The sequence below is a fragment of the Dermacentor variabilis genome, chromosome 8 (genome assembly GCF_050947875.1).
Source record: "Dermacentor variabilis isolate Ectoservices chromosome 8, ASM5094787v1, whole genome shotgun sequence".
Classification (NCBI taxonomy): domain Eukaryota; kingdom Metazoa; phylum Arthropoda; class Arachnida; order Ixodida; family Ixodidae; genus Dermacentor; species Dermacentor variabilis.
Window position 1 is genome coordinate 150,960,753 of NC_134575.1, and position 27,515 is coordinate 150,988,267.

Below are 27,515 nucleotides of genomic sequence, written 5' to 3' on the forward strand. Positions count from 1 at the left end.
ACGGTAAGAAGAAACCCACTTATTACTGTCTTGCAAACAATACCTTTTCTTCAATTGATCTGAGCATAGTTTCCCCGTCCATACTGCCTGAACTCGAATGGGAAGTTACGAACAATCCTTACGGAAGCGACCACTTCCCCATACTATTAAGAACACTTAAAGAAAACGACTATCCACCACAGGCTCCCAGGTGGAAGATTGACACAGCAGACTGAGAGCAATTCCGAAATTTAACTAGTATATCATGGGATGACATGTCTTCTTTAGAAATCGATGCTGCTGTGGAGTACTTCACAGCCTTCATAATAGATGCTGCATCTAAATGCATACGTGAAGTAAGTGGCTCGGCATGCAAACGGCATTCCCGTGGTGGAACGATGAATGCAGAATCGCACATAGGAGTCAGAACAAAGCATGGGGGTCGCTACACGCTTCGCCCACTGCAGAAAATCTTGTCAAGTTTAAAAAAGTAAAGTCCAAAGGCAGGAGAACCCGCCGACAGGCTAGAAGAGAAAGTTGGGAGAAGTTTTTATCAAGTATAAACTCCTATACAGATGAGGCCAAAGTCTGGAACAGGGCAAATAGAATTAAAGGGTGACAAACATATTCACTCCCTCTAGTAAATACACAGGGCGATACACTGCAAGATCAGGCAGACTCACTGGGGGAGCACTTTGAGAGCGTATCAAGTTCAAATCATTATTCGCAATCCTTCCTGAAATATAAACAAATAGAGGAACGTAAGCCATTAACAAGAAAATGTCGAGAGAATGAGCCTTACAACCGTCCTTTTAGTATTGCCGAATTGAGAGCTGCCTTGAGCACATGCAAGAGCTCCGCACCAGGATCTGATAGAATCATGTATGAAATGCTCAAAAACTTACACAATGACACGCAAGTTACACTACTCGCACTTTTCAACACCATCTGGGATGCAGGGTACCTTCCAACCGCGTGGAAGGAAGCCGTTGTGGTCCCTGTTTTGAAACAAGGCAAAGACCCTTCCTCAGTGGCAAGTTACTGCCCGATAGCCCTCACAAGTTGCATTTGTAAGGTGTTTGAAAAAATGATAAATCGGCGACTCATTCATTTCCTTGAACAGAGCAAAATGCTTGATCCTTATCAGTGTGGATTCCGAGAAGGGCGCTCCACAACCGATCATCTCGTACGTGTTGAAGGGAATATCTGGGACGCATTTATACATAAACAGTTCTTCCTATCGTTATTTCTCGATATGGAAAAGGCGTATGACACAACGTGGCGTTACGGAATCTTAAGAGACCTGTCAGAAATGGGCATCCACAGTAATATGCTTAATATAATAGAAAGCTATCTGTCAAATCGTACCTTCCGGGTAAAAGTCGGCAATGCACTCTTACGTTCTTTTACGCGAGAAACGGGTGTACCCCAAGGAGGCGTGCTCATCTGCATGCTCTTTATCGTGAAGATGAACACGCTTCGTGCTTCATTACCACCGGCCATTTTTTACTCTATGTGGACGACATTCAAATAGCTTTCAAATCTTGTAACCTCGCAGTCTGCGAGAGACAGGTACAGCATGGCCTGAACAAAGTGTCGATGTGGGCAGACAGGAATGGATTTAAGATCAATCCTAACAAAAGCTCTTGTGTTCTTTTTACAAGAAAGAGAGGACTTGCATAGAACTGCGTGGACAGCAGATACCTGTAAACAAAGAGCACAAATTCCTGGGTATTATACTTGACGATAGACTCACTTTCATTCCACACATCAAATATCTGAAAGAAAAATGTCTAAAAACAATGAACTTAATGAAACTTCTATCTAAGACTACGTGGGGCAGTGACAGAAAGTGTCTCATGAATCTCTACAAGAGCCTAATACGGTCACGATTGGATTATGGCGCCGTAGTGTATAACTCTGCCGCCCCGAGCGCGCTAAGAATGCTGGATCCTGTTCATCATCTAGGTATCCGCCTAGCCACTGGCGCTTTCAGAACGAGCCCGATCGAAAGCTTATATGCTGAATCGGATGAGTGGCCGCTCCACTTGCAGAGATCATACATCAGCTTTACATATTTCCTTAAAGTGCACTCCAATCCTGAACACCCATGTTTTAATACTGTTACCGATATGACGTGTGCTACACTTTTCCGCAATCGTCGATCTTTAAGACAGCCTTTCTCGTTGCGTGTGAAGGAGCTTAGCGATGAAATGCATGTCCCACTCCTCGAGCATCGCTTAATCCACCTAACCAAGCTCTTACCTCCTTGGGACTGGCAGGTGATACAATGTGACATATCCTTTACAAAAGTTACAAAGCACGCTCCTGAGGCCGAAATCCGAATGCATTTCCTAGAACTTCAGTACAAGCACTCCTGCGCAGAGTTCTACACAGACGCTTCGAAGTCAAATACCGGGGTATCCTATGCAGCCGTCGGCCCATCATTTTCGGAATCCGATGTACTGCACCCGGAAACAAGTATCTTTACGGCCGAGGCCTACGCATTACTCTCTGCTGTGAAGCATATAAGAAAATCGAAACTTTTAAAAGCAGCGATCTATACAGACTCTCTAAGCATTGTGAAGGCCTTAATGTCACTCAGCAAACATAAAAATCCCGTACTTAATGAACTATATTCGGTCTTGTGTAAAGCGTACTCATCTAACCAGAATATCATAATATGCTGGGTCCCTGGCCATAGGGGAATCGAAGGTAACGTTCTGGCAGACCAGATGGCTACGCCAATTGCACCCCTTGCTGGTACAGTCGACTCCCGTTAATACGAAGTTCACGGGGACCGCAAAAAACTTCGAATTAAACGAACTTCCAATTAAGCACAGAACACAAAAAACAGCACTTTATTTTTGGCGAAATCGAGTATTTTCTCTAAGAAAAATAGTCGGTCATCTTGCTTTGCTTCTTGCCGAATCGCGCTGCTGAAAGCAAATTCTGCAGGCTGTAGATGTGGCGGAACACTTCTTCCGCGTTACCTTCAGCGGTAAAGAAGCGCTCCGCAAGAGCAAGGCCTGCAGCTACATCGGCAGCCTTAGGTTGCGGCTCACCTTCAACGTCATCGTCGCTTTCCTGGGTCGCTTCCTGGGGCCGAATAATCTCTACAATTTCGCTATCAGTCAGCGCACCGCACGTTTCGACCGCCTTGTCTACGGCGCCGTAATCTTCAAAATTGACGTCCCCGAGAGCATCACCAAAATCAGTTCGTCAAGCTCGGTTGTTGACGCTTCTCCCGCTGAAATTTCAGAGGCATCCTCCGAAGAAGCTGCCACAAAACCGCAAGCCCTGAAGCAGTTTGTGATTGTTTGTTGCTTCACACGATCCCATGCTCGCGCCAACATGTGGATGGCACTAAACAGGCTCACCTCGTACTTTGTGGAGCTATCCATACACAAAATCATGCGCTCAAGGAGGTGCCGCCTGTACAGGACTTCTTGATTGAACATTCTTGATGATGCCTTGGTCCATTGGCTGTAAAACAGCCGTTGTGTTTGCAGGCAAAAATGCGAGGCGTATTGCACTCAAGGCTGGCACATTCACGTGAGCACTGCAGTGATCAACAAGGAACAACCCCTTGCGGTTCGAAGCAGCAAACTTGCGGTCCAATTTGCTTATCCAGCTCTTGAAGATTTCGGCCGTCATCCACGCTTTTTTGTTCGCCTCATAGTCCACAGGCAGCGTCTTCACGCCTTTAAAACATCTCGGCTTCGCGGCTTTCCCGATCACAAGTAACCGACATCGTTCCGTGCCAGTCATGCTTGCCGCGATCAGCACCGACACTCTCTCCTTGCTGCATTTGCCCCTAGCACAGTCGTTGTCCCTGAATGTCAGGGTCTTCTCTGGTAGAAGCCGATAGAAGAGTGCAGTCTCATCTGCATTGAAGATGTCTTCCGGTCTGTATTCGGCGAGATATTCACGCAGCTTTCCGTCCTTCCACGTGGCGCATGTTTCCTGGTTAATGGACGCCTTTTCACCACACACGCTCTTGAAAACCAGGTCATGGCGATCTTTAAAGCGCGTCAGCCATCCATCTGACGAAACGAAGTCATCGATCCCCAACATTGCTGCAAGCGTTCGGGCTTTCATCGCAACGATGTCTCCGCTGAGAGGAAGTTTGTTGCTCCTGGCCTCCCTAATCCAAACCAGCAAGCCTTCTCCAACTCTGGGTATGCGCCGGTGCGCATTCGCTTCCGAGAAGTCTTGAACTTGTCGTTCTCAAATGCATACATTATTGTGCGCTTGTTCTTGATGTACTAGTTAGAGAGCGTGTTCGGCTTGATCCCGTACTTCCGCGCTATGTCTGGTTTGGCGGCACCTCCCTTCGCAACTTCCTTCAAAACCTCGACTTACGTTGCCAGGTCGAGCGTGCGATAAGAGCCACGGTTTGCCATGGCTATAAACTGCGCGACTAGGTACAGTCAATTCCGAATCACTCGTGGAACAACCTAGCCTACGAGCTTCCCGCTCAAAAGCGCTCGACCAACACACGCCTCGACCAATGCACTGCCTCGACATACGCTGCGCACGTTGCAAGACTAATCTCGCACAATCTCGCCACTGCCAGTATGCAGCGCTGCGTCCACCTATGGCACCCGCGTGGCCTCCGCGATCAGCTCCGGCCACGCGCGGCAGCTGGCGATGACACCAACGCGGAGCACGGAACTGTTGCAACACTTGAAAAATTGCACATTCTACCAAAGAATGACTGTCACCTCGAGGATCCCGGCTGAAAATTAACTTCCAATTAAACAATATTACTAGATGAGGACTTCGAATTATCGAGCGATTTCTTCAATAGGATTACATGCAAAACTGATGGGACCAGCACTTCACTTCTAATTAACCGAAAATTCCAATTAAGCGGCTTCAAATTATCGGGAGTCGACTGTAATAATACTGCTTTGGTGCCTCTCACAGATCTGAAACCTTACATACGGAAAAAATTGCGAAACCACTGGCAACGCATGTGGGACGCAGAAATAAATAATAAACTACATGTTATAAAGCCACAGTTAGGTTTCTGGTCCTCCCCAACAAAATCTCGGCGAACAGATGTCCTATTCTGTCGCCTCAGAATAGGAGACACATTTGGGCCCATCGATTTCTACTTACTGGACGGGAACCTCCAACCTGTGGTAGATGCGGTGAGAGGCTGACCGTCCTCCATGCCCTCTTGGAGTGTCGGAAAGCCGAATCTGAAAGAAAGAAACATTTTCCACTTGCATACCGTTATTACATCCCTTTACACCCGGCTATGTTTCTTGGTAAGGAACCGCTATTTAATACCAAGGCAGTCCTCGACTTCTTAAAGGATGTAGTTCTACACGTTATAAGCCCATTAAATTCGTAGAGCATCCTTGCTCCGGAGGATGCCACTGCGATAACAGTTTTGCGTCGCACATGCCTCCAGGCCCTTGTTTTTCAAGGGCTCTAAGGAGGCAGTAGTGCTCTAGCATATTTTATGACCTTATATATTTTTACACATCGTATCATTCTTTTTAAGTGCATCTTAATGTTCATAGCGCACGTCGTAAGTCATCGCCATAATCTTATTACACAGATTTTACGCACTTTAGCGCGACCATTTTTAAGGCCCCTCTACAGCCACGTCACACCAACTTCATCGAACTCATAATTACATTGCGAAGTCATTACCACGGACATGGCGCTCTTTGGCCATACTTGGCCCTTGCGCCATAAAACATCAAACATTCATTCATTCCATCCCGAGGGTCCGCAGTGGCCGGCCTTGCGAATGGCGCCAAGCTTGCTGTTGCACAACTGGCAACGCTTGCCGCCTCCGAGGTGGGCGGTATTTCGCTGGAAGCGACTGGTATTGCCGCTGGTCCTTCTGCGGGCTGGACTTCTGAAGCGGCAATTGAGGGTGCAAGCCAGGTCCTAAATTCTGGGCATAGTTTGGGAATATTTTTGTCAATCAGTATTGAGGATACAGTAGAAACCTGCGAAAAATAAATGCCGCGACAATAAAATGTTTTTGTATCCCTTGTGAACGCCCATAGGATTCAATGCATTTTGTACCTCTCGACAACGAAATGTCGCTGTACTACTATCCCGCATCAGCAAATTTGACGGAACGTAACCTCGCATATTACCTACTTGTGCAAAGCTAGCATGCTCCAAAATATGCTCCAGATGGCGCGACATTACTTTGCACTAAAATTCCGTAAAATACCACCACATTACACTTGCGTGGGGAGGCCACTTTTGTTTATAAAAACAACCAAGTGCCAGAAGTGATTGCATGTGCTGGAAACACGTCATGGCCTCCATCTTGTTTGTTATGTGGGGATGCGCGACTCACGCGCGTCCCCAGATATCTTGTTTTTCCCCATCTCCTGCAATCCCGCTTCGCCGCGTGGCCTGCGTGACGCCCGCGGCGGTCGATGTGGTTGAAGCGCAGCGCGAGAGATGGCGCGAGTGTTGTGCTGCTACCGGCGGGGTTACTTGGGTGCGGGAGTGGAAGGCGCTCTCTCTTGGATTGGGGATAGCAAGCGGTACGGACTTGCCGTGCCGCGCGTGTGCCGACCCATGCTTCTGCGAGACCGTCTCGCGTGGCCGCCTTGGAATGCGCCACCGTTCGCGTGACAGTACGCGCGAACAACCAGGCGTTGGGATCCAGCTTGGGGCAAACATATTCGCTCGCTATCCGGTCGTGGTGAGTCGGACTTCTAGATTTGTCGTGCGCCAATCGGCGTGTTTTGTGGATAGCAACTCGGCTAGCAAGCATTGATCTATGAAAGGTGCAATAAATATGCCTTTGTGACTGTTTGCACTACTGTTTTGTCGTTCCTTTGTCCCAAGAGCACAGAGGAGAATCCCACAGTTAATTGACCATTTGAAGCCGCACGCATGTTGCTACCGACATGTGACGATGGTTTTTGCATACCCAATGCAGTGCATAATGAGTGCCTCGGCGAGAAAAATGCAGTAAAAACGAGGAAAGCCACGTCCCACCAAAGTGAAATTGTTTATGGCACTTGAGGTGGCTGTCGCAGCATGGAGTGCCATGCATTGGGCCACGATTGAGCTAACGTCCGGGAACATGCATTCCTTTCTTCGAGAATGCCGGTTTTGGTGCCGCTCGACAGGCGTCGTGTGCAGATTCGGCGCCGGACGTAGATTTGCGTGAAGGCTCCGTAATCTTAATCGATTGCCTTCGGGTATACGAAATGCGCTCACCTTAGCGGTCAGCACCGGACGTGTCGGCGCCTATGGGCGGTGGCGTGTGCTGGAGAAATGCTGCTGCTTTGGAGTGCTGCTGCTCAGCGTCCGGTGCCTAGTTACGCAAAATCTCGCAAAAGGGATCGCATCTCTGAAAGCAATTTACTGAGACTACTGACCCTTGGCAGTGCTGACACTGCTGATTGACGCATGCAGTGCACTTTGTAGTGTCTGTCAGCAGTGGGGTTCTATATCCTCAAGCCAAGCGTGTCAAAGTAGGCTAACGGAATTTTGACAGTCAAGTTTTGTTATGCGACACATTGCCTGTCTTTGCTGTCTCATTTCGCAACGAAATTAAACAATGAAGGTACAAAACAATAAAGGCCCAAGTATTGAGCCCTGGGGTATGCCTTGATTATTGACCTTAATGTTTGAATAAACACCATCTATGCAGACTGATTGTTCACGATCATGTAATTAAAAAAAGGGGGTAAAAGTGGGCCAGTTATACCCAATGATTCTAGTTTAGTAAATAAAATATTGTGATTAATGGTGGCAAAGGCGTTGTGAAATTAAGGAATACAGCACCGACAAAATCGTCGTAGCCGATGGAAGACTTAAGACATTGGTTAATGATAGTAAAGCTAAATTGGTTGAACTACCTGCACGAAAACTGAATTGGCAAGCCTTTAGCAACTCAAATTTGTCAAGGTACTTGTTAATACGTTTCAAAAATAATTTTTCAATAATTTTGCCAATTGAAGACAAAATAGAGATAGAGCGATAGTTTAGAACTTCTGTAATATCCCCTTTTTTATGCACTGGGCTTAACTTGGCCTTCTTAAGTGAGCTCGGAAAGGTACTACATTTAAAAATAAGGTGCATTATATTGCTTAATATTTCTGCAATATGTGAAGCAGCAAGCTTTAAAGGGCCCCTCACCAGGTCTGACCATTTTGAGTGGACAAGCTGACACCGTGCAATGCGTGATAACGATCGTGTCTGCAAAGTATTACATCGCTGCGCCCCGCAGAAAGATCTAAAATTTCGAACCAAATGCCGTCTTCCCTTCTCCTCGCGGCCGCCGCGCTCCAAGCCGGAGGATGACGTACACAAGCTAGTGCACCTATATACGCGTGTTTGTGCTGCAACGTCGCTCGTGGTGACACGTGACTTCGAGAATTATTCAAGGCAACATCTGTTATTGTTTAATATGTTGCTTGAATAGACGAATTAAAGCTAAGGGCAATAATAAAACACAAACCGAATGTCTGCATGTTTTTGTTTTACTTTGCACCGCAGCAAGGGAGATGCACTTCCGCATCGTCTGCCTGTTCCCACGTCGTGCAGTCGCCCGTGCAGACACCGAAACTATGTTGTTTTCTACCGTGTTCCAGTGCGGGATCATGCTCTGTGATCCACTTGTGTCTGCCTGAGTATTCGTGTAGCACTGACTTACACCGCTGGTCAGTTGTCCTCATGCACAGTGCACAAAAAGGTGCGCTGCGTGAAACGAGACAATCACAACGCGACGCTGTCAGTGAAAGTGCGCCGTGGCGCAAGAAAGCCAGGAGAAAAAAAAAGAAAGTGAAGGTGGGGCCCATGACGTATGCGTCACGTGATCCTCGAGGTCCGGTATGGGAGAATGCAGGGAAGGAATTTCACTTGTGGTGGCTAGACGTGGCAAGTGGAGAGAGTGTCTTACTTGGCAATGGAGCTCGCCTCCTGAAATCATGGGTTCTCGGCACTAAAATATTTCCATCTCGGCTATTATTGAGCCGATTTGAAAAATATTTGCAGCAGTACATTCCCTAGAGGACACGTAACAACGTTCAGCATATAATCAAAATTTGCTATCAGGCCTGGTAAAGGGCCCTTCAAGGGCAGTAAAAGACAGGCATTCATTTTTCGAACTCCGTGATTTTTTGGACGCTTTTGCGGCCCCTAGGGAGACCGAGAAATCAGACGTTGACTGTACAACTGACCAAGAGGCTGCTTCAAATGGTCTGTGGGGCGAACGTGTGGCAGGAGGACGAGAACAGAAAGGACTTGCGCATTGAGGAATGAACGGGAAAGCAAGCACGCCACCGCTTCTTCGAAGGAGCTTGAGCTCACAAAAAGAAAAAGTGTTGGCTGATGCTGAGGTACAGATGTCCCTTGTCCAAACCAAAATAACCTTTTTAAAGCAGTGAAATGCAACACTGAGGTGTTGTGTACGGGCTGAGAGTATGTCAGGAAAGTTGAGGTTGACTTTACTGCTGCTGTGAGAAAGAATCTCACTAGTGACAAAGTTCGGGCCTCATGCAAATGAGCTTGCTATCACTTGACAGAAATAGCTCATATTTGAAAATATTTGCTTCTGCTTGCATCTCCTTTTTATTCGTATTTGAGAATTTTCAACATTATTTGCAATGGGTTTTACCTTTTTTTAGAAGGTATTTTATTTGCTATGCATTTCACTAACTCCTCCCTTCTGTTTTCTTTTTGAATAAAGTAAATATTGCTCCTTGCTATGAAAACCAGCTTAAGTAGTTTTTCTTAATTTTTAAGATGCTTACTAAAGAGTGGCAGCATGAGGCGACATGGTATCAGCCCGTCTTGACATAAAGCAAAGTTCTGTGGCACTCAGGGTGTTCTACAAAGCCACTCAGGGAAAATCTGGAAAACTAGGGGAATTTGGAAATGTCAACTTGGTCGACACCCTGGGTGACCATCGTGCCACTTGTGCGTAATGTGAAACAAGTGAGGGTCATTGAAAACTGCTGTGCTGCAGCAGCACAACTTGAAGTATGAAAGTGTTTGGTAGCCTCGGGCCTTTGAAACGTGGCCCAGTGACCCGGGTGTGAAGTGGTCGTTTGAGGATCGTGCCCGCCTTCTGCCATCGTAGGTTGTGGCACCTGTCCGTGAGACCTGTGCCCAGACTCTGGGCCATGTTCTGAACCTGATGACGAGTGACAAGTGGGGCTGCAACTCTGACGCGGACAGCGCAGTGAAGTGCTCCGCAGGGGCAGGCACCTGGGGTGTGCTGCGAGTGCTGCTGCAGCTGTTGCAGCGGCCCGAATGGGAGGCTCGTCACGGCGGCCTGCTGGGCATCAAGTACCTGCTGGCTGTACGCAAGGTGGGTGTGTGCCCGGCACTGAAGTGACTTACTTAGCCCTTGGAGCGTCGGTGCTGTAATTACATGGCGCTGCGAACAAGTCCCAAATGTTCCCCAAAATAGAAGAGCCGTGCGCATTAAGAAGGGCGAAAGAAAGAAGAGACTCGCCTCCAATGCTAGCGATACTTTTCTGGACAGAGTATGCGCTCGCAAAACCTGATGCGTCGTCCCCTTTACAATGAAAAAAAAAAATCCAGAGAGAGAAAGTCCACTCTGTGTTCTTTTTTTCCTCCGGTGCCGTGTCAAATTTTTCAAGCCAATGTATCATGGCATCTGTTATCTACGTCTTGTCATCTGCTAGCCTACTGTTACTGTTGCCGTGAAGGATATATTGAAATCTAAGAATCCCCAGGTTTTTGAATATGAATTTGTAGCACAGAGGTGTTGTTAGCATGACACTGAAAGGGAATAATGATTGTTATTCTGAAAAGCTTTGTATACTGTAGTTCATACAGTAAAACCTTGTTAACTTGACCCTCGTTAATTCTGAAAATCGGATAATTCAGACTCGTCCTCTGGTCTCCGCAGGCATATCCATTATTCAATGCAATAAACTCTAATTAATTTGGACATATTTGGCTGCACATCGGTTTATTTAGACAATTCTCGGAGCTCGGCGAGTGCAGAGTGCCGCAAATGTGCGACACAAAAAAACCAAACGGCATTAGCGTCCACCAAAACAACGCAGCAGAGTTCACATCGCCATAGTCATCAGTGGAAATCGTACGTGAGTGACACTAATGCCAGAACATTTCGTACCTATTTGTGCCTTTAAAGCCTTTATTCTTGCATTTACCACCATGCATAGCATCTCATTGGCCGCATGCCTTCATAACTGCATAGTCATCATCATCGCGTTGATAGCAGTTGCAGTAGTTTCGTTATGACTCTGTGCGCATGCTGGTCGTGCGCCTTCAGAAAGGCAAGGTCGCCGTGCATAATGTGTCAACAGCGGCCGCAGTTTCATTCGCGACGGTTGCAGCAAACAGTAGTTTCGTTTTATCTCAGCGCGAAGCTGTCGAGGGCTAAGAGCACCGTCTACATTGCAATGGGCAGTGACCTGGCGAAAAAATAATCTCGAAGCGTGCATGATAGTGAAAAGCGTCTCAGATGAAGATGCGCGCCGCGGCCACATTGTGAAGGAAGTCGGGAGGCCTTAGCTGCTGCGAGCGCTAATCAGTCACGAGATGAGAATTGCAGGTTCCACACTGATTTTGTGCAAAATAGTAACAAAATAGTAACAGGATTTGCTGATTCATTCAGTAAATAAAAACTTGTTGATGTAGTTGCATTTGCTTATTGTTTTCTTGATACCCTCTATAATTTGACATTCGGTTAATTTAGACATTTCGTTTGGTCCCACGAAATCCGAATTAAGTATTGAAATATTTCTACGTTGAAGCTCTAAGCAGCCAGCAGGGGATTTGTGCAAAGTTTGATCATCTGAAAAGTCCAATAATGGGGTGTTCGTAGTAACAAGGCTTCATTGCAGGTATGTACTGTACTCCTCTTCACCACCGCCTCGAATGCTGCCATAGTCGAACGCTGCAAAAATGAGTGCCATAGTGCCCTGTGTTGAATTTCCAAGTCAAATCATAGTGCGGATTCTGACATCGTGGACCTTGACTCATGGATTATTGACTAATCCGAAGCCTTGTTACTGTTTAATGCATTCAACTGCTGCTTTTCTGTTCATTTATGCTTTGTCTCCTAAAAATGTTTATTATCGTAAATTTTACATGTTGCCATTGTTGTTTGTATTAGTAATTCTTGTCATCATGCACAGGAGGCCCCATTTCAGTTTCTAAATATGGAACCTCCTTTTGTATATAGTACTTAACACTGTAATTATCCCCATTTTTTTTCATGAATAAACTGATTCTGATTCTGAATCTTTTCACACTTTTGGGTGGTTTCTGTCCTGAAAAAGTCGCAGTATCACCTAAAAGGCAAAGCATTGATTGCGATACCAAATTATTGGACAGCCAGAATTGAATCTCAATAATTTGAACTCTAAAGGGAACTCGACGAATTTGTTCTTGAAGTGTTCATGCATTATAACATGATGCACGAACGGTGCAAGTCCTGAACTATCACGGCGCAGATGCACACATTGAGCGAGAACAGTCAAACTGCCCACACCGGCCAATGCACGCCAGCCAAACCCATGCAGAAGCTGCCATTTTTGTCATCTAGTGGCTGATTAGCCCTCGCAGCAGTGAAGGACTCGTGACTTCCTTCACAGAGCAGCCATGGCACTTCATCCGAAACAGACTTTTAACGCGACAGCGTTAAGGAGCTCGTGTCGCAGAGAAGTCGGCGTCGGCGGCGTTGGCCGTGAGCGATAAATCCCAGCAGGCACTTCATGAATAAAAAACAACTTGCAAGATGGGCTGGGTGGGAATCGAACCAGGGTCTCCGGAGTGTGAGACGGAGACGTTACCACTGAGCCACGAGTTCGATGCTTCAAAGCGGTACAAAAGCGCCTCTAGTGAACGCGGTGTTGCCTTAGAAACGAGCTGTTTCTAAGGCTCAGGCGTGCGTCGCTTGCTCAGGCGCACATTTCGTTGTCGCGCCGAACGCTGCGTTGCTCGACGCTCACCGCGTCCGATGCGGGGCGCGTAGTTGCTGCGCCGTAGCCCATTGTCTTACACCCCTTGGCGGGTCGACGGGAACGCTGTCGCGTTCCACTCTTGAAGGCGAAGCTTAAGCGTCCTCCAATTTTTTACTACCACACGCACATCCCAATTATTTTTTTGCCAGTGAGCTGGGGAGGTGTTTTCTAAGAGTCTACCTAGTGGACTTGTCCATTGCAGTCGTTTCTGATTGGCTAGGGCCACTCGTCTCCTCCTCACTCGTACAGCTGCATCCAACCAGCAGCAGCCGAAATTGACAGTCCGCTAGGCGGACTCTTACAGAATACCAGCCCTGTTTGCCATCCATTGCAATGCAGCCGGTGCTCTTCATCCTCGAAAGCTTGTCAAAAAGAACTGTTTGCCGAAACCACTGCGTACAAAATCGCAGCCGCTATCGACGCGATCATGGATGGCGACTGCATACGGAGACATGAAGGTGCTACGTCTGTTGGTAAACGCAAGAATAAAGGCTTTAGAGGCACAACTAGGCGCGAAGCTTTCTGGCTTTGCTGTGATTCACATACGATTTCCAGTGATGACTATGGTGGGGATGGAGACTTTGCTGCTTCGTTTTGGTGGACGCTGACACCACTTACGCTCTTTTGCGGCGCTTGCCGAGCCCCAAAGTCTGGCCAAAGACGTCCGAATTAACGAGAGTTTCATTGCATTAAATAATTCATACACCTGCCGGGACCAAAGGATAAGTCCGAATTGTCTAATTTTCAAAATTAACGAGTGTTGAACCATCAAGGTTTGACTGTACTGGCACATAGGCAGAGACCTAAATTGGCATCAAAGAGTTTCATTGAACAACGATACCTACCCGGTCGTGCATCTACAGTGACCTACATAGGTGCAAAAGAGGTTTGTTAAAGAGCGGCACATAAGTATGCATTGCCACATACACAGTGACTCAAGTTCGTCAACCCGAGTTGGTTTCGAACCCTGTTCCCTCAGCACAGCAACTCGATGCTTTAATCCAGGGTTCTCAAGCATGTTGGTCCCAAGGAACCCTGCTGAGCTCCATGAAGTGCCCTCCCCCAAGGCGTGCCTACACTTACAACATTCCATCACAAGAGGTCTTAGATTTGGTGCTGACTTTACTTTGAGAACAGTAAAACCTCGTTAATTTGGATTTCACGGGGCCGAAAACTATGTCCAAATTATGTACTACTACATCAACAAGCTTGTATTACTGAATGAAACAGGAAATCCTACTTCTGTTTTGCACAAAAGCGGTGCGTTGCTGCAATTCTCGTCATCTCGTGACTGATTAGCGCTCCTAGCGGCGAAGGCCTAGTGACTTTCTTTGCATCGCGGCTGCAATGTGCCTCTTCATCTGAGACGCACTTTTCACTACTGAGCTCACATCCTGATAATTTTTTCGCCAGTGAGCTGGTCATCTACAAATTATCTGTCCATCGCAATGTAGCCACTGTTCTTCATCCCCGACAGCTTTGCACTGGGTCAGGGCGAAACTACTGTAACTACTGTTTGCTGCAACTGCTGCAGACAAAACCGCGGCTGCTATCAACACGATCATGGATGGTGTGTATGCAGTTTTGAAGGCACATGAAGTCAAAACGTGCGCGCCAAGTCAAAACGAAACTACTGTTTGGCGCAACTGCTGTGGATGAAACCCGTGGTGGCTATCGATACGATCATGGATGACGACTCAGCAGTTAAGAAGGCACACAGCCAGCTGCCAATGCGGTGTTATTCGCATCAATAAACATAAAGATAAATGCTTTAAAGCACAATTAGGTATGAAGCGTTCTGTCATTGCTGCCAGTCTTATATCACGTCGATTTCCGGTGATGACTGATGCGGACCCTGCAGCTAAGTTTCGGTTGGATGCTAGTGCCGTTGTTGCTCTTTGGCCTCGCACATTTGCGGCGCACCGTGGTTGGCAGGCCTACTAGAGCGAACTGTTGCCTTGCTCCGTGCTTTTTTAGAGTGAAAGCTCTACTACGCCATCTCTCTCAAGGTCATTCATCGCATTGCGATGACCTTGAGCCAATGAACGTCTGACGAACCACACCCTTCGGCTGGCGACAAGCTCGACTGCGACGGCCAGGTTCCACCATGACTTCACAGACAACCCGTTCAGCAGCACGTGTAACATGTGTGAAAGACTGTGGCCTAACTTTAATGAAACACTGCGTGCATAGTCTTTACAAAACCAAGATAAACAGACCTTTCGCTCGTGATAACTAGGTTTGCAAGTGTTGAAACTCGGCCAATTTATTTTTTCATTCTCTGACGTTTATGTTGGTGTGCATGCTAGCAGCAAACGCTGTCTACAAACGGGAGAAATTTGCATGGGGTTCAAGTTACGACTTCAGAGATTCAAGTGCAAACGCCTAGGTGCACTGCCTGTTTTGGGAGGCTGGGTGGCTACGAGCTGCTGGCAGATTTATTGCGCAGCTCGCGCATTTCTGTTACGTGCTGTGAAACTGCTACATAGCTAGAATTCCAAAAACACTTAGGTCTCATGCTGCAAGAAAAAATTGCTTTTCTCATGTAGGCTTCTGCCGTGAAGCTAATAACGAAGCTTGATTGCCCATTTTTTAACAGCATAACTTGAAAATTTTTTGTTTCGCTTCTGACAATTTGTGATTACTTTGTTCAGCCGATAGAGAACAGTGGCCAAACTTAACAGTAGATTGGTGCGAAATGCAGTAGAACCTCGTTGATACAATCCTGTTACGTACAATTTCCCGGTGCCAGCATTTTCGTAATCGAGAGCACAAAAAGTGACCTAATGCTGCTACGCTTTTTAACCCAGTTCAACCAGTTCACACATTACATCAAAAAATGCGATCTTTTGGCACCAATTTTCAGTACATTGCCAAACTGCGATCATGTCATAAGTTTTCTGGCCGCTCTATCTCGCGTATACTAAAGAAAGTGCGAGACGAGAATGATTGAGAACAGTAGCTGACCAGTGCAGCAGCTTCCCTGCAATACTTGTCTGCCCGTCTCACAGCAAAATGTCGGTGGGCAGTCAGCTGCCTCTTCTGGTACCAGTAAATCTCCTCCCGTGTTGTCGCACACTGCTTTCAGAGCTGTCGCCACTGGCACAATTGTGATGAGCATCTTCACCTATCTGCTTCACAGCACATGTGGCGCAGTGCTGCTGAAAAGAGGTGAGGCGTGCAGACAGGACACAAGAGTGGAGAAGTGGACAACACCAACGTCTGAATGAATAATGAATCCTTGCCAACTAGCTCAGCTTTCTGTCGTTCTAAGCTTCAGTGCTGCTGGAAGCATTCTGCACGCATTTGGTCCTGCCGGTCCCTGCTGCAGGGGGTATGAAGTAAGGGTCACGCTTCGTCCTGGCAGCGTTGAAGGCATTGTATTCCAGCATTGCCCACCAGCTTAATTTTATTTCAGTTTCTCGATGGTGTTTTGAAACACCGCGCAATAGGAAAATGACAATGTGCGTCTAAGATTGCTTGGGCCACTCCAACTTTAAGCGTGTCTGTGTCTCGTGCTGCAAGTCTTACAACACTTCGCATTATGTAGATGTCAACTACAGTTTCAAATACGAATATGAATAGTTAGCATTCAATATTCTATTCCTACTCAAAACTTTGAATATTCGCTTGTCGCTAGTTTTCGGCTAAGCTTATGTGAACTTTGTTCGGGCAACTGGCCCTTTTGTTAATCTATTATCGTTAGTTCTTTGTGCTGCAGTGTAAAGCCTAGACAGCATGTACGCTTGCCAGCACATGCTAACTTGCTCCTAAAATGCATTGTATATCGCGCACATACACTGACACAGATTAAAGTGATAAGGGACAGGCGCTAGGTTTTCAACTCTTCAGTTTACAAGTGATAGGAGCAACCTATGAGCACATCAGACACGTGAGACAAAAAACAGCAAAACGCACGCAACTACGCATAGGCACCAGACATGGCTTTCTGCTGGCAATGTTGAGGCCATGTTTACACACTTATCTGCTTCTTGGTGGACACTGAATGTCTCGAATATCTCTATTTTTGATTTGTGTACATATTTTCGTAGCACACATGTAGGCAATAATCGACTAAGTCTCCACCTTTGATCTAGTGCTGTCCCTTACATCTTTAATCTGTGTCAATATTCTTGTGCTAGTAAACATGTATTTCAACAGAAACAAACTAGCCCAACTTGCTCCTATGTGGCCTAGTGCCTCCTGCAGTGCACCTTATGAGGAATGACGGTTAGTATCTACAGAGGATGCACATTCCTCCGGCCGCTCTTGGCTGGACACTTTGGCAGACATCACTTTGCAATAAGCTATTTGTTGTTTTCCGCGCAAGAGAAAGCTGGTCTGCACCATGTAACACGGCCAGACTTGAGCACACGAGCACAATTGCATACTCCAGCTCGGCCGTGCGACCAGCAAACGACCAGCTACATCTGCTGCATAGTGTTAGCTTGCCTTTCGAGACTGTGTGTGTGTGTGTGTGTGTGTGTGTGTGTGCGTGCGTGTGTGTGCGTGCGTGTGTGCGCGTGCGTGCGTGCGTGCGTGCGTGCGTGCGCGCGCAGTTTTAGAGGCCATAACGTAGATATTGTGGCCTCCCACAGGGTGCCACAACAAGCCCTCTTGCCATCGAGACGCCGGAAAAACTTTATATTCTGATTGATTGCCAAATGACGTGGCTCCTGGAGTGCAGCAATGTGAACCAGGACAAGTGCTCACATTTCATGCACGTCGTAACCCGTACCCCGCTTCGACACGAGCTTGCATGTCCTGGCAAGTGTATGTGTGGTCTAGGCTTAACAACTGCAGGACGCTTAAGCTTTGCCTTTAGAGTGGAACACGATAGCATTCGAAGGTCCCCGACTGCTCGACAACTGCAGCTTATATATCCCTAATGCTTACTGGGAAACTGGCGGCGAGCGCTATTCACGAAGGCAAGCTTTCTGGTAGGCCGATCCCAGAGGTAATACACAGCCGCGCCAAAAGAATTACTGTATTTACTCGAATCTAGTGCATACCTTTTTTCCAATAGAATGGGTACAAAAATTGCATGCGCGTTAGAATCGAGTACGACCCTAAATCTGCATTACCATATCACCATCGGCATTCGAAAACTGGCCGCCTCATACACAGCCTAGCTGCCGTAGCTTCCTCCATGTCCATACCTCCATGTCGTACGTGTAACCAGGCGCTGGTGTAACCACGTCTACTGCGTTTATTCAATCGGCGTAGGAGCGCTGACTGCGAAGACACGCCGAGTTCACCATGCTGCCACATTTAAAAGGAAAGTTATCACATGGTGGCGCGGAGACGGGCGGAAATCGGGCCACATCACGGGCGTTCGGAGTTCCCGAAACTTGCATGTGGGACTGGCGCAAACAGAACGAAAATATTTTCACCAGAAATGCAACAAAGACAGGTTTCAGTAGACCGAAGCAGGGCCGCATTGCCAAAATAGCAAAGCTGCTCGCAGAATATGTGCAAGAGCAGCGAGCGGCACAGCAGCCTGTGATGACCGATCTGTTCAATGTATGGGTGATGCAGTTAGCCCTAAAGGAAGGGCTAATGCGAAGTAACTTCAAAGCGAGCAGGTGCTGGTTATCAAGTTTTATGAAAAGAAAAGGCTTTTTTTCTTCGAAGGTGGACTGGGATATGCCAAAAATTCCCCACAGAATACGAAGAAAAATCGCACAGTTTTCAGCGGTACGCCTTGAAGTTGCACCATAGAAAAATGGCTACCACTTCGGACAGATTGGAAATGCCAATCAGATGCCGCTCTACTTTGACATGCCTGCCACCACAACCGTTGAAAAGAAGGGGGCGAAGCAAGTGCGCATTTTGTCTTCCGGCCACGAAAAAACTAGAATCACCGCAATGCTTTGTTACACTGTGGATGGGCACAAGCTGCCCCCGTATCTTATCTTCAGACGAAAGACTCTCCAGAAAGGAATCGCGTTTCCAAGTGGCGTGTCTTTGTGTGCAAATGAAAAAGGTTGGATGACCATGGACTTGTTCACTGACTAGATTGATAACATTTGGCGGAAGAGACCCGGCGGCAGTTTGGGTCTGCATGGGATGCTTGTGCTCGACGCGTTCAGGTGCCACCTTGACCAGCGCATCAAGGACAAGTTGGCTGTACGCAATGCTGACCTTGTCGTGATGCTCGGCGGCATGACATCGCAGCTCCAGCCGCTCGATGTTTGTTTGAACAAGCATGTTAAAGATAGAATACGGGCGCTCTACACTGAATACCTTGTCAGTGGCTGCCACAAATTCATGCCCACCAATAAAACGAAACGTGCCTAGCTGCAAGACTTTGCTGGATGGGTGAAATATTGCACGGTGCACGATCTCCTCTGCAATGGTCAACAAGGACCTTAAATAATGCGGGATTTCGAATGCCATGGACGGCACCAAGAATGAAATGCTTTGGTCTGTTGAGAGCGATGAGGAGTTGTCTGATGGCGATGACGAGGGATCTCTAGTGCTCCATGCGACTCGTACCGGCGCAGTGAAAATCTTGGATGCAAGGTACGCCGCTTCCATGTGTGTTCTAATTCATTGCAACTTTACTGTATTGGGAATAAATCTGTTTTTTTCCAAATGAGAGAAAATAGTATTTATATATAAAAGCACGAGGTGTATAGTATTGTACTCTTCTTTTTTTTTGTTCATGGAAAATGGGTGCGCGTTACAATTGAGGGTGTGTTAGAATATAGTAAATACGGAACATCATTGTCATGTTTCTGTTATTGTTTCGCACTTTTAATATTTAAGCCTGACAAGATTTAACATAAAAGGCATGAGCTGTTGGTGTTTTGTTTCATGACATTTGTTGTGGCCTGTCATTCTCAGAATTCTTTCATTCTCATAATGCCGGCACCGAATTTTACGTGACACGGACCCCTTGATGCTATCGAATTTAAATGGTGGGTGCATAGGTATTAAGGCTACCTATGCAGACACCGTTATTTGCTTAGGTATCCCTTGCATGTTCTGCACACCTCTTGCCAGCTGTGAATTTGTTTCAGGAAAGGCCTTTTGCGAGTGCATTCCAAATCGTTCTAGCAGGCAGGGTTGTCTAACTTGACATCTAAGAAGACAGCTTCGTTTCTGGATAGCAAAACTCTATATGCCTGGACATTGTTGGCCCCCTGGTGTTGAATTTTTAGCATCATCGTAAAAAAAAACACCACAGAAACACAAGATCACTCATTTTTTGTGCATGGTATTTGAGGCTATGTTGCTACTTAATTTGCAACCGAATAGATGACTGATCACATACTTCTGCAATTCAATATTTGAGTCATAACATATGCATTCAGATCTCCTTTGAGCAACCATGCAATCAGATGAGGGGTCTCGTTGTCGGCAGGACCTGACGTCTGTGCTCATCCCAGCCGTATTTGAGCCTGTGTTTCAAGGGCTACAGGACCAGAATGACGACGTGAGTGCCGTCGCGGCCGCTGCACTGGTGCCGGTCACCGAGGACTTGGTCAAGACTCTGCCCCACCAGGTCAGTTCTCTAGGCCCCTACACATGTGAACGCCGTACAAAGCAACAAAGGATTTCTTGCTAGCATTGCAAGGGTCTCGAGTGCTCTCGGTAACACTGGAAGCGAAAACACAGTGGTACAATTATAAAAGAGCATTCATTGCTGCTTCTGCACAAGAATGCGAGCCCACAAAAAACATTCTTTCTTTCATTTAGTATTGTTTCAGACACAATGAGGGTGTTCAGACATCACAAAGGGAATACAGAATTGAACACATTTGTGTTTCGCGTTCGCTTTGCCGATTGCTCGTGCGACAATGTGACACCTTGTATGTGCTTGATGGTCACACCTTGTGAAACACTGCACCCATGGAGTTTCGTGCAATATTACTTAGAGGGGAAAACTGTTGCTGTGGTGCTGTACCATATACGGAAATGCCGGGAGTGGGTGGTTGGCTTCAGATTGGCATTGTTCTTTGAGAACCAGGACAATTTGAAGGTGCACCTGTTCTGTCTGTCGCAGTGGTTCAGTGGTTCAGGATTGTAAAATGCTGTTCTTTTTTTCTTATATATTGCTCTAGGACATGTTTTTATTCAGCTATGAGTACTTGTGCTTGCATGTATGATTACAGTGAAACCTCATTAAACCATAATTGGCCGGAGCTCGCAAAAAGTATATACTAAACGGTAGTACTGCTTAACCGAAATAGCATGAATTTGCCCGCTTACCTGCCAGAAACAGAACTCGGAGAGAGTGCGATGAAAGGGGAAAAAAAAACATGCAGTATTTATTCACTTCGCTCCACAAACCACATCTTTCTCGAATGGCCATTCACCTCCACAGACATACTGTTGAACCCACTTATAAAGATACCAATTTTAACAATATATCAGATATAACAAGGGCAATTTGATACACGGCCAACTTCGCGATCAAATTTGTGACCCCTGGAATATGTTGGCTACGTGTGCATTTCCCCTGTTGAAGACTTCGAATTAACGAGGTTTCACTGTGTGACTGTACCACATCTCGCTAAAGCGACGACGAAAAGCAGTGGCACAGCTGCGAGTTGCAAAACTAACTCTTCATTGAGTGTGGCCAAAAATCGAGCATCACGATGATGGGAAACACAGCCATTGGTTGTTGAAATGGGATCTACAGGTCAAGTGCTTGAAGGCTACTTGGGCATGGCTCATCATCAAACCTTGCAGCAGAATATGTGGTGCTCGTGTGTTTCCAGAGTGCATACCACTATTCGTGTCGCACACAGAGTCTGATTGGACGAGAGTCTTCCGCCATAGGAATGGTGACAGCATTCAAGGCATGCCCTGTTTCGTGCAAGAAATTTGTAGCAGTTGTGAACCGTCGAGAAGTGGTCGCAGGAAAAAGATTAACAATGTACAGTGGAACCCCGTTCATACGTTTTTCACCGGACTGTGGAAAAAATACGTAACAGCTGGGAAAACGCAACAGTGAGGAAAGCTCCGAAAATGAATGAAAAAATGCAGCTCCAACTATAGACAATTTATTTCCACAAAGTGCGCTTAGGACTTAAAAAAGTCTACAATGGCGGCTTGCCGTTTCTTTCGCTCGCTAGAAATCGCCACACGTTTCTCAATAGCCTGGAAGGCTGCATTGCTGTCAGCGTCGCCGTGAAGTGCGACGTACCTGCGGAGGAGGTCCAGAGCCGCGACGGCTTCTCCAAAGCTACGATTTGGCAACTCCCCGGCATCATGCGGCTCGTGCTCCTCATCGTCAGCGCGTCACGGCAATGGCAACGGACGAAGGAATATCCGCAGGAAGTTTTGCCCTCTTTGGCGTAATCATGCTGACGTGCTAACGATTGTTCAGTATTGCTGTGGAGCACGCGCGTCCGAGCAGCCCGGTTGCGCGGCGCGGCGTGGGAGAAATGTAAACAAGAGAGGAGAGCTGGCGCGATAGGCGCAGCAACGCCACCAGCAACGCCAACTTCCGGTTTCACTTTAGCTTCACAAAGAATGACGTCAGGGCCTCTCCTGAGTTTCCTTCCTCCGTGAGTCGACACGTCCAACAATGATGCCGTGACCGTAATCACAGTGATGATAGTGAGAGCATTTTTCATGAATGGCCACTTAGTGGCAGCCTCTCGAACTGGCGTGCGGCTTCTTGCAGCCAGTTCCATAGCCAAGCCCAGCCAAAACTCGTCAAAAGCTAAAATGGCGGTTGGAACGCGTTGCCTACTTTAGCCCAGGCGGGTGCGAGGTGCTAAGTTGTGACGTACCATGCGGGAACGTTTTCACAGCTACTACGTAACAGCGGGGTTCCTTATACATTGTATCCTATGGAAGCTATGCCGGGACTGGATGAAAACGACGTAGCAGCCGGGAAAACGCAGCAGTGAGGAACGTAACAGCAGGGTTCTACTGTATATCTGTCAAGTAAATGCCCTAGCGAGGGTTTTAATGTGTCTCGTAATCTGAGCCCATCTTGGAGGCAATGCAGTGTTGCGGCACATCTTGCAAGGCTCATTAATTAGCAGAGCTAACCAATAAATGCCAACCAGTAGCCTGAGATGGTCATCCTGCCATGGGCTCCGCCCCCCCCCCCCCCCCCTTATTACCAGGTTCCACGAGTGGTGCGGACGCTGTGGGACTCCCTGCTTGAGCTGGACGACTTGACCTCCTCGACTAGCAGCATTCTCATGCTGCTGGCAGCACTACTCTCGCACTCCACCTCGGTTAAGCCAACTCGAGGGTGAGGAAGCCTCCCTGTACTGTGTTTATTAAGAAAATTCTCAGCATCCATGTCACACCGTGCCTTAAATGTGACATCTTTATTTCCAGAAGCATTTACTAATGTTTATGTTAGAATAGAGTATAGAACTGACTTCTCTGAACATGTGTGCCATTGTCCCTGCGTACAAGTTTGCCCTGCATGGATATATGCAGGAAGGGGCACAGTGCGCATATTTTGCCATCACCAAATGTCTGTGGTGTGCCTCTAGTAGAGGTATGATGGAATCGGGCTGGAGAAGCTGACCTTTGTTGTGCCCCCACGACTTACATGTGTGAAAGTTGTGAGTAGTCATTGCTCACGCACTGTTGTACAGTCTAGCCAGCCTGGCTAGACTGCGCAGCTAGCCAAGGCTGGGCGTTGAATCATTTGCGCAAATTGACGTCAACCATGTGGGGCTTGCGAGGCCAATCGGAAAGCAGCTTCCATCATAGATGTGTCGTGCATTTTCTGTTTATTTCTTTTTACATCTATTTTTTTTTTCTAGTTGAGGCAGCAGCTGTTGCTGACATGAAAAGGCATGGTTATAACGAAAAGCAATCGATAGCAATGCGCATTATAGGAAGGATTCCTTTTTTTTGTGCTTTGCAAAAAAGTAGAAAGAATGCGTCACACATGCACTTAAAATGTGCAGCTGACTTCTAGTCCTTTTTTCTTTTTCCAGGAAAATTGTGAGCTGCCTAACTGAAGTGTGCTATAGAATTCGAAATACGGTGTGTTCTAGCTTTCACAACTCCCATGTTAACCCTTTGCAGTCACGCATATTTACCCAGTTTGTGGTTGTTCCAGTCAGGAGCCACTTAGCACACTTTAACTTAAAGCAGAAAAAGCACTTGGGTAAATGAACGCATGTTAATAGGGACGTTGCAATGAAGAATAGTTTCTAAATAGAGACGTTGTAATGAAGAATAGTTTCTTTAATTATTGTGGAAAGATTACTGAGATGAGCAAGAAATTAGTGAGGGGGGAGGCGCAAGTTTCGCGCAAGCTTAATGTGACCCTCCAGGTCTCAAAATCTTTGACGCGGTAAATCACACCGAACCTGACAGTGAAACTGTGCATGACGCCTGCTCTTTACTGTTGACGCTGGCTGTTTGCGGAGTGGTCATTGAGTCGCTTGATGCGCGGTCACTTCATCTGTAGCACAGATTGGCCTTACAATAACCCACCTGCCATAAAGTTTGGACAGGCCTTCTGTAATTCGGAGAAAAATTGAAAAACAAAGCTTTCAACGCAATGAATAAAAAATTGCCGCGAAGCACAGCTCCACCATTAAAGTGGGAACCTCATTGGTGTTCTGTACAATCGAATGTCACTAATTCATTAGTTTCAGAGGGAAAAAAAGCACTTGATTCTGCTCAATAGAAATTATATTGATAAAACTTAGCTGTAGTTAGTGCTGGCATGCTAATTTGGTGTTCTCTTTAATAAGAATAGACGATACTGTACATCTTGATTTATATGTACCTAGGTTACTGGTAGCTTGCTACATTCTTGTTGTGCAATGCTAGGGGACTCCCAAGCATGTGCAGCACCATATTTTCTTGCTTAAAATTTGTAAACATTAAATTTTGTGATAATTTTCTGATACTATTCGATTTATTTGACTTTTTTTTTCTTGATTCGATCTGATATTCGATTTGAAATCCACTATTCGGTATTCGCACACCCCTAGTGAACAGGACGCCTTATCTTGCCCAATCACCATCGGGCAGCTACTAGGAAGGAGGAACTAAGGAAATGCACGATCAGCTGGCAGATTTTAAAATGTCATTCATTGAAAAACCAGAAATGCACGCAAGACAAGCATGCCAGTTAGTCGAACATTTCCACATCTTGGGAGGGGCACGACACAGCACAGCAGTGAGTTCAGGATTGAACCACCTTTTCTGTGTCAACTGCTAACCTCCATATTGTGCTCGCTTGATAGAGGGACCGCCCTCATTCTGCAGTCGGTCAATTTCCAAACTGGAATTAATTTCCATTGATATACGAAACTTGTTTTTAGCAGCCCACTTTATGCCGTGATTGGGTAGATGTCAACTTTTGATGTAATATTTTTCAGAGTTTTATAGAACTCAGTATTCATAGCTGCCAACTTTTATAATTTTATCATAAAATGCCAGACATTTAGTGCTAATTTAGGATTGTTGTACTGACACAAAAATTTACGATTTTTCATATGGGTATAGTGTCGGGCAAAACCAACGAACAAAAACCGACAAATACAGTCGCCGAGTGTCTTCTTATGGCCTAATTTCCTGGAACTAATTAATTAAAAATATTTTTTTATTGCCGTATTTACTCGCATAATGATCGCACTTTCTTGCAAAAAAAAATTGACACAAATTCAGTGGTGCGATCATTACGCGGGTTAAATTTCCTTAAAAAGAAATATTTCTTTTTCATCTCGCATTTGTTGCGGGATGACAACAGGTCAACAAATAGGCGGCTGCCCATGTACATAGTGCGGGACACCAAAAAAAAGATGGCCGCCGGCGGAGCAAGCCGAATGTGCCGAACGCAATTTTTAGTCTTCTCATGAGTACATTACGTGCATTGAAACAGTTTCTTCTGTATCACTAATGAATAATATCGTTAATATCAGCAAGTTTGCAGCAATAACGTAGCCATGTCTACAGTGAAACCTTGTTAAACCGTAGTCGGCCGGAGCTCGGAAAAAGTATGTACTAAACGGTAGTACTGTTTAACCAAAATAGCATGAGATCGCCCACTTACCTGTAGAAAACGGAACTGAGAGAAAGTGCGATGAAAGGAGAAAAAACATGCAGTATTTATTAACTTCGCGCGAGATAAGTGTTATTTTCGTCTGATGCCGCGGCGGCCTAGCACGACGACAGCGGCCTCAGACTTACTGAAGCTGCGTGCCAGCTTCTCAGCCAGCCCCCTCCTCTCGGCAAACACTCGCACGGCAGATTCCTAGTTGGCGTTACGTATTCTCCGTGCACGCGCGCAGTAGTGCTGCATAAGTGCCGGTGCGCCTTTTTCATTGCCAGGTGCCGGAGTTCGGAAAACTTTTGGTTTGGAATAGTTACGTTATCGCGCCCCTGTTCTCGTTGTGACGATTGCATTCATGAGGCTGATGTAGCGCGCAGCTTATGCCACTGTCGGGCCTGACTCGCCCGTGCTGTCGCTAGTCGACACTTCAGCAACAACAGAGGCAACGATGGTGAAAAGTCGAACCTCGTAGCCAACATCTCTTCGCGGTCGCAGCAGCGCTGCCGAGCAACTTCGCATTCTAAATGCCACACACTGTAGTGAAAAGCAGATCGTAGATCCATGTCGCGGGCCAGCGCCGACTTCTTCGTGTCACGTTTGATAGCACGGACGATGTGTAATTTTTCTTCTATGCTGAGCACCCGGCGTCTTTTTTTATCCGAGCTTCGGCATGACACGAGTCCTCGCGTGCACGACGCCACAACGCCCTCCGGCACGGCGTCGAAATGATGTTGATGTTGATGCGGCTTCACGTGCAAACGCACAGGGCGCTTGGAGGCCGTTGTACTGATCTCTGAGGCTCGTTGTTCTGCTGGGCCGCCCAATGGAGACGACGCACCGCCGTGTTTGCGTGACGAAAAGTGGAAACGCTACGTTTTAGCCGATGTGTACACAATAAGCTGGTATGGTTTATGCGGATACAAAATACATTATCTTCAATGGCCGTTGAGTTGGGGAATTGACTTTACTACTTTTAAACCGAAACTACTGTTTAAGCGGGTACGGTTTAATGAGGTTTTACTGTACTTTGAGGGGCAGAAACAGGTGGGTGCGCTTAGCTGCCAGTGACATAGGAACACATGGCGGGGGCATGCTGCGGAAACTGCGGCATTTGTCTTCACTAATATCCTAATACGGCACGTTTCCACTAAGGGTGGGCGAATATCTTACCCGTGTTACAAGTGTCGGCATATGAATAGGGTACACTTCTAACGTATCAGTGTAAATGTGGCTACTATCGTTGCCGCTCGCGATTTGTTGCGTGCCCACGAGTGCAGACGAGAAGAATCGAAAGGTGCCTTTTTTGTTGTTGTTGTTGACTACAGCCATTACAAAGCCTACACATAATAAAGGCGACTTTGGTTGTAGCCTTCTTTTTTTTGTCATGGAAGTGTGGAAAGTGATGAAAGGAATGAAATGGGGCATCTGCTTGAGAATGGTTGGTGTGTACAGACTGCTTGGTTTGTCTTGAAGAGTCGTTTGCGTAGCACTCGACAGATGGTAAGCATGATCATTATTAGCTAGACTTGGCACACGACATATCGCTGCGGCAAGTTTGGGCTGCGATC

General features: G+C 46.7%; 1 protein-coding gene across 2 annotated transcripts in view; it reads left to right on the forward strand.

Annotated features, from left to right (window-relative positions):
- Positions 1-27,515, forward strand: part of Hel89B (histone acetyltransferase 1) — a 392,774-nt gene that overhangs the window by 127,232 nt on the left and 238,027 nt on the right. For both annotated transcript variants that reach the window (XM_075703080.1, XM_075703081.1), the window contains exons 9-11: positions 10,064-10,294; positions 20,317-20,457; positions 23,039-23,169. In XM_075703080.1, coding sequence (XP_075559195.1) covers positions 10,064-10,294; positions 20,317-20,457; positions 23,039-23,169 — 503 coding nt within the window. The remainder of the gene's footprint in view (positions 1-10,063; positions 10,295-20,316; positions 20,458-23,038; positions 23,170-27,515) is intronic.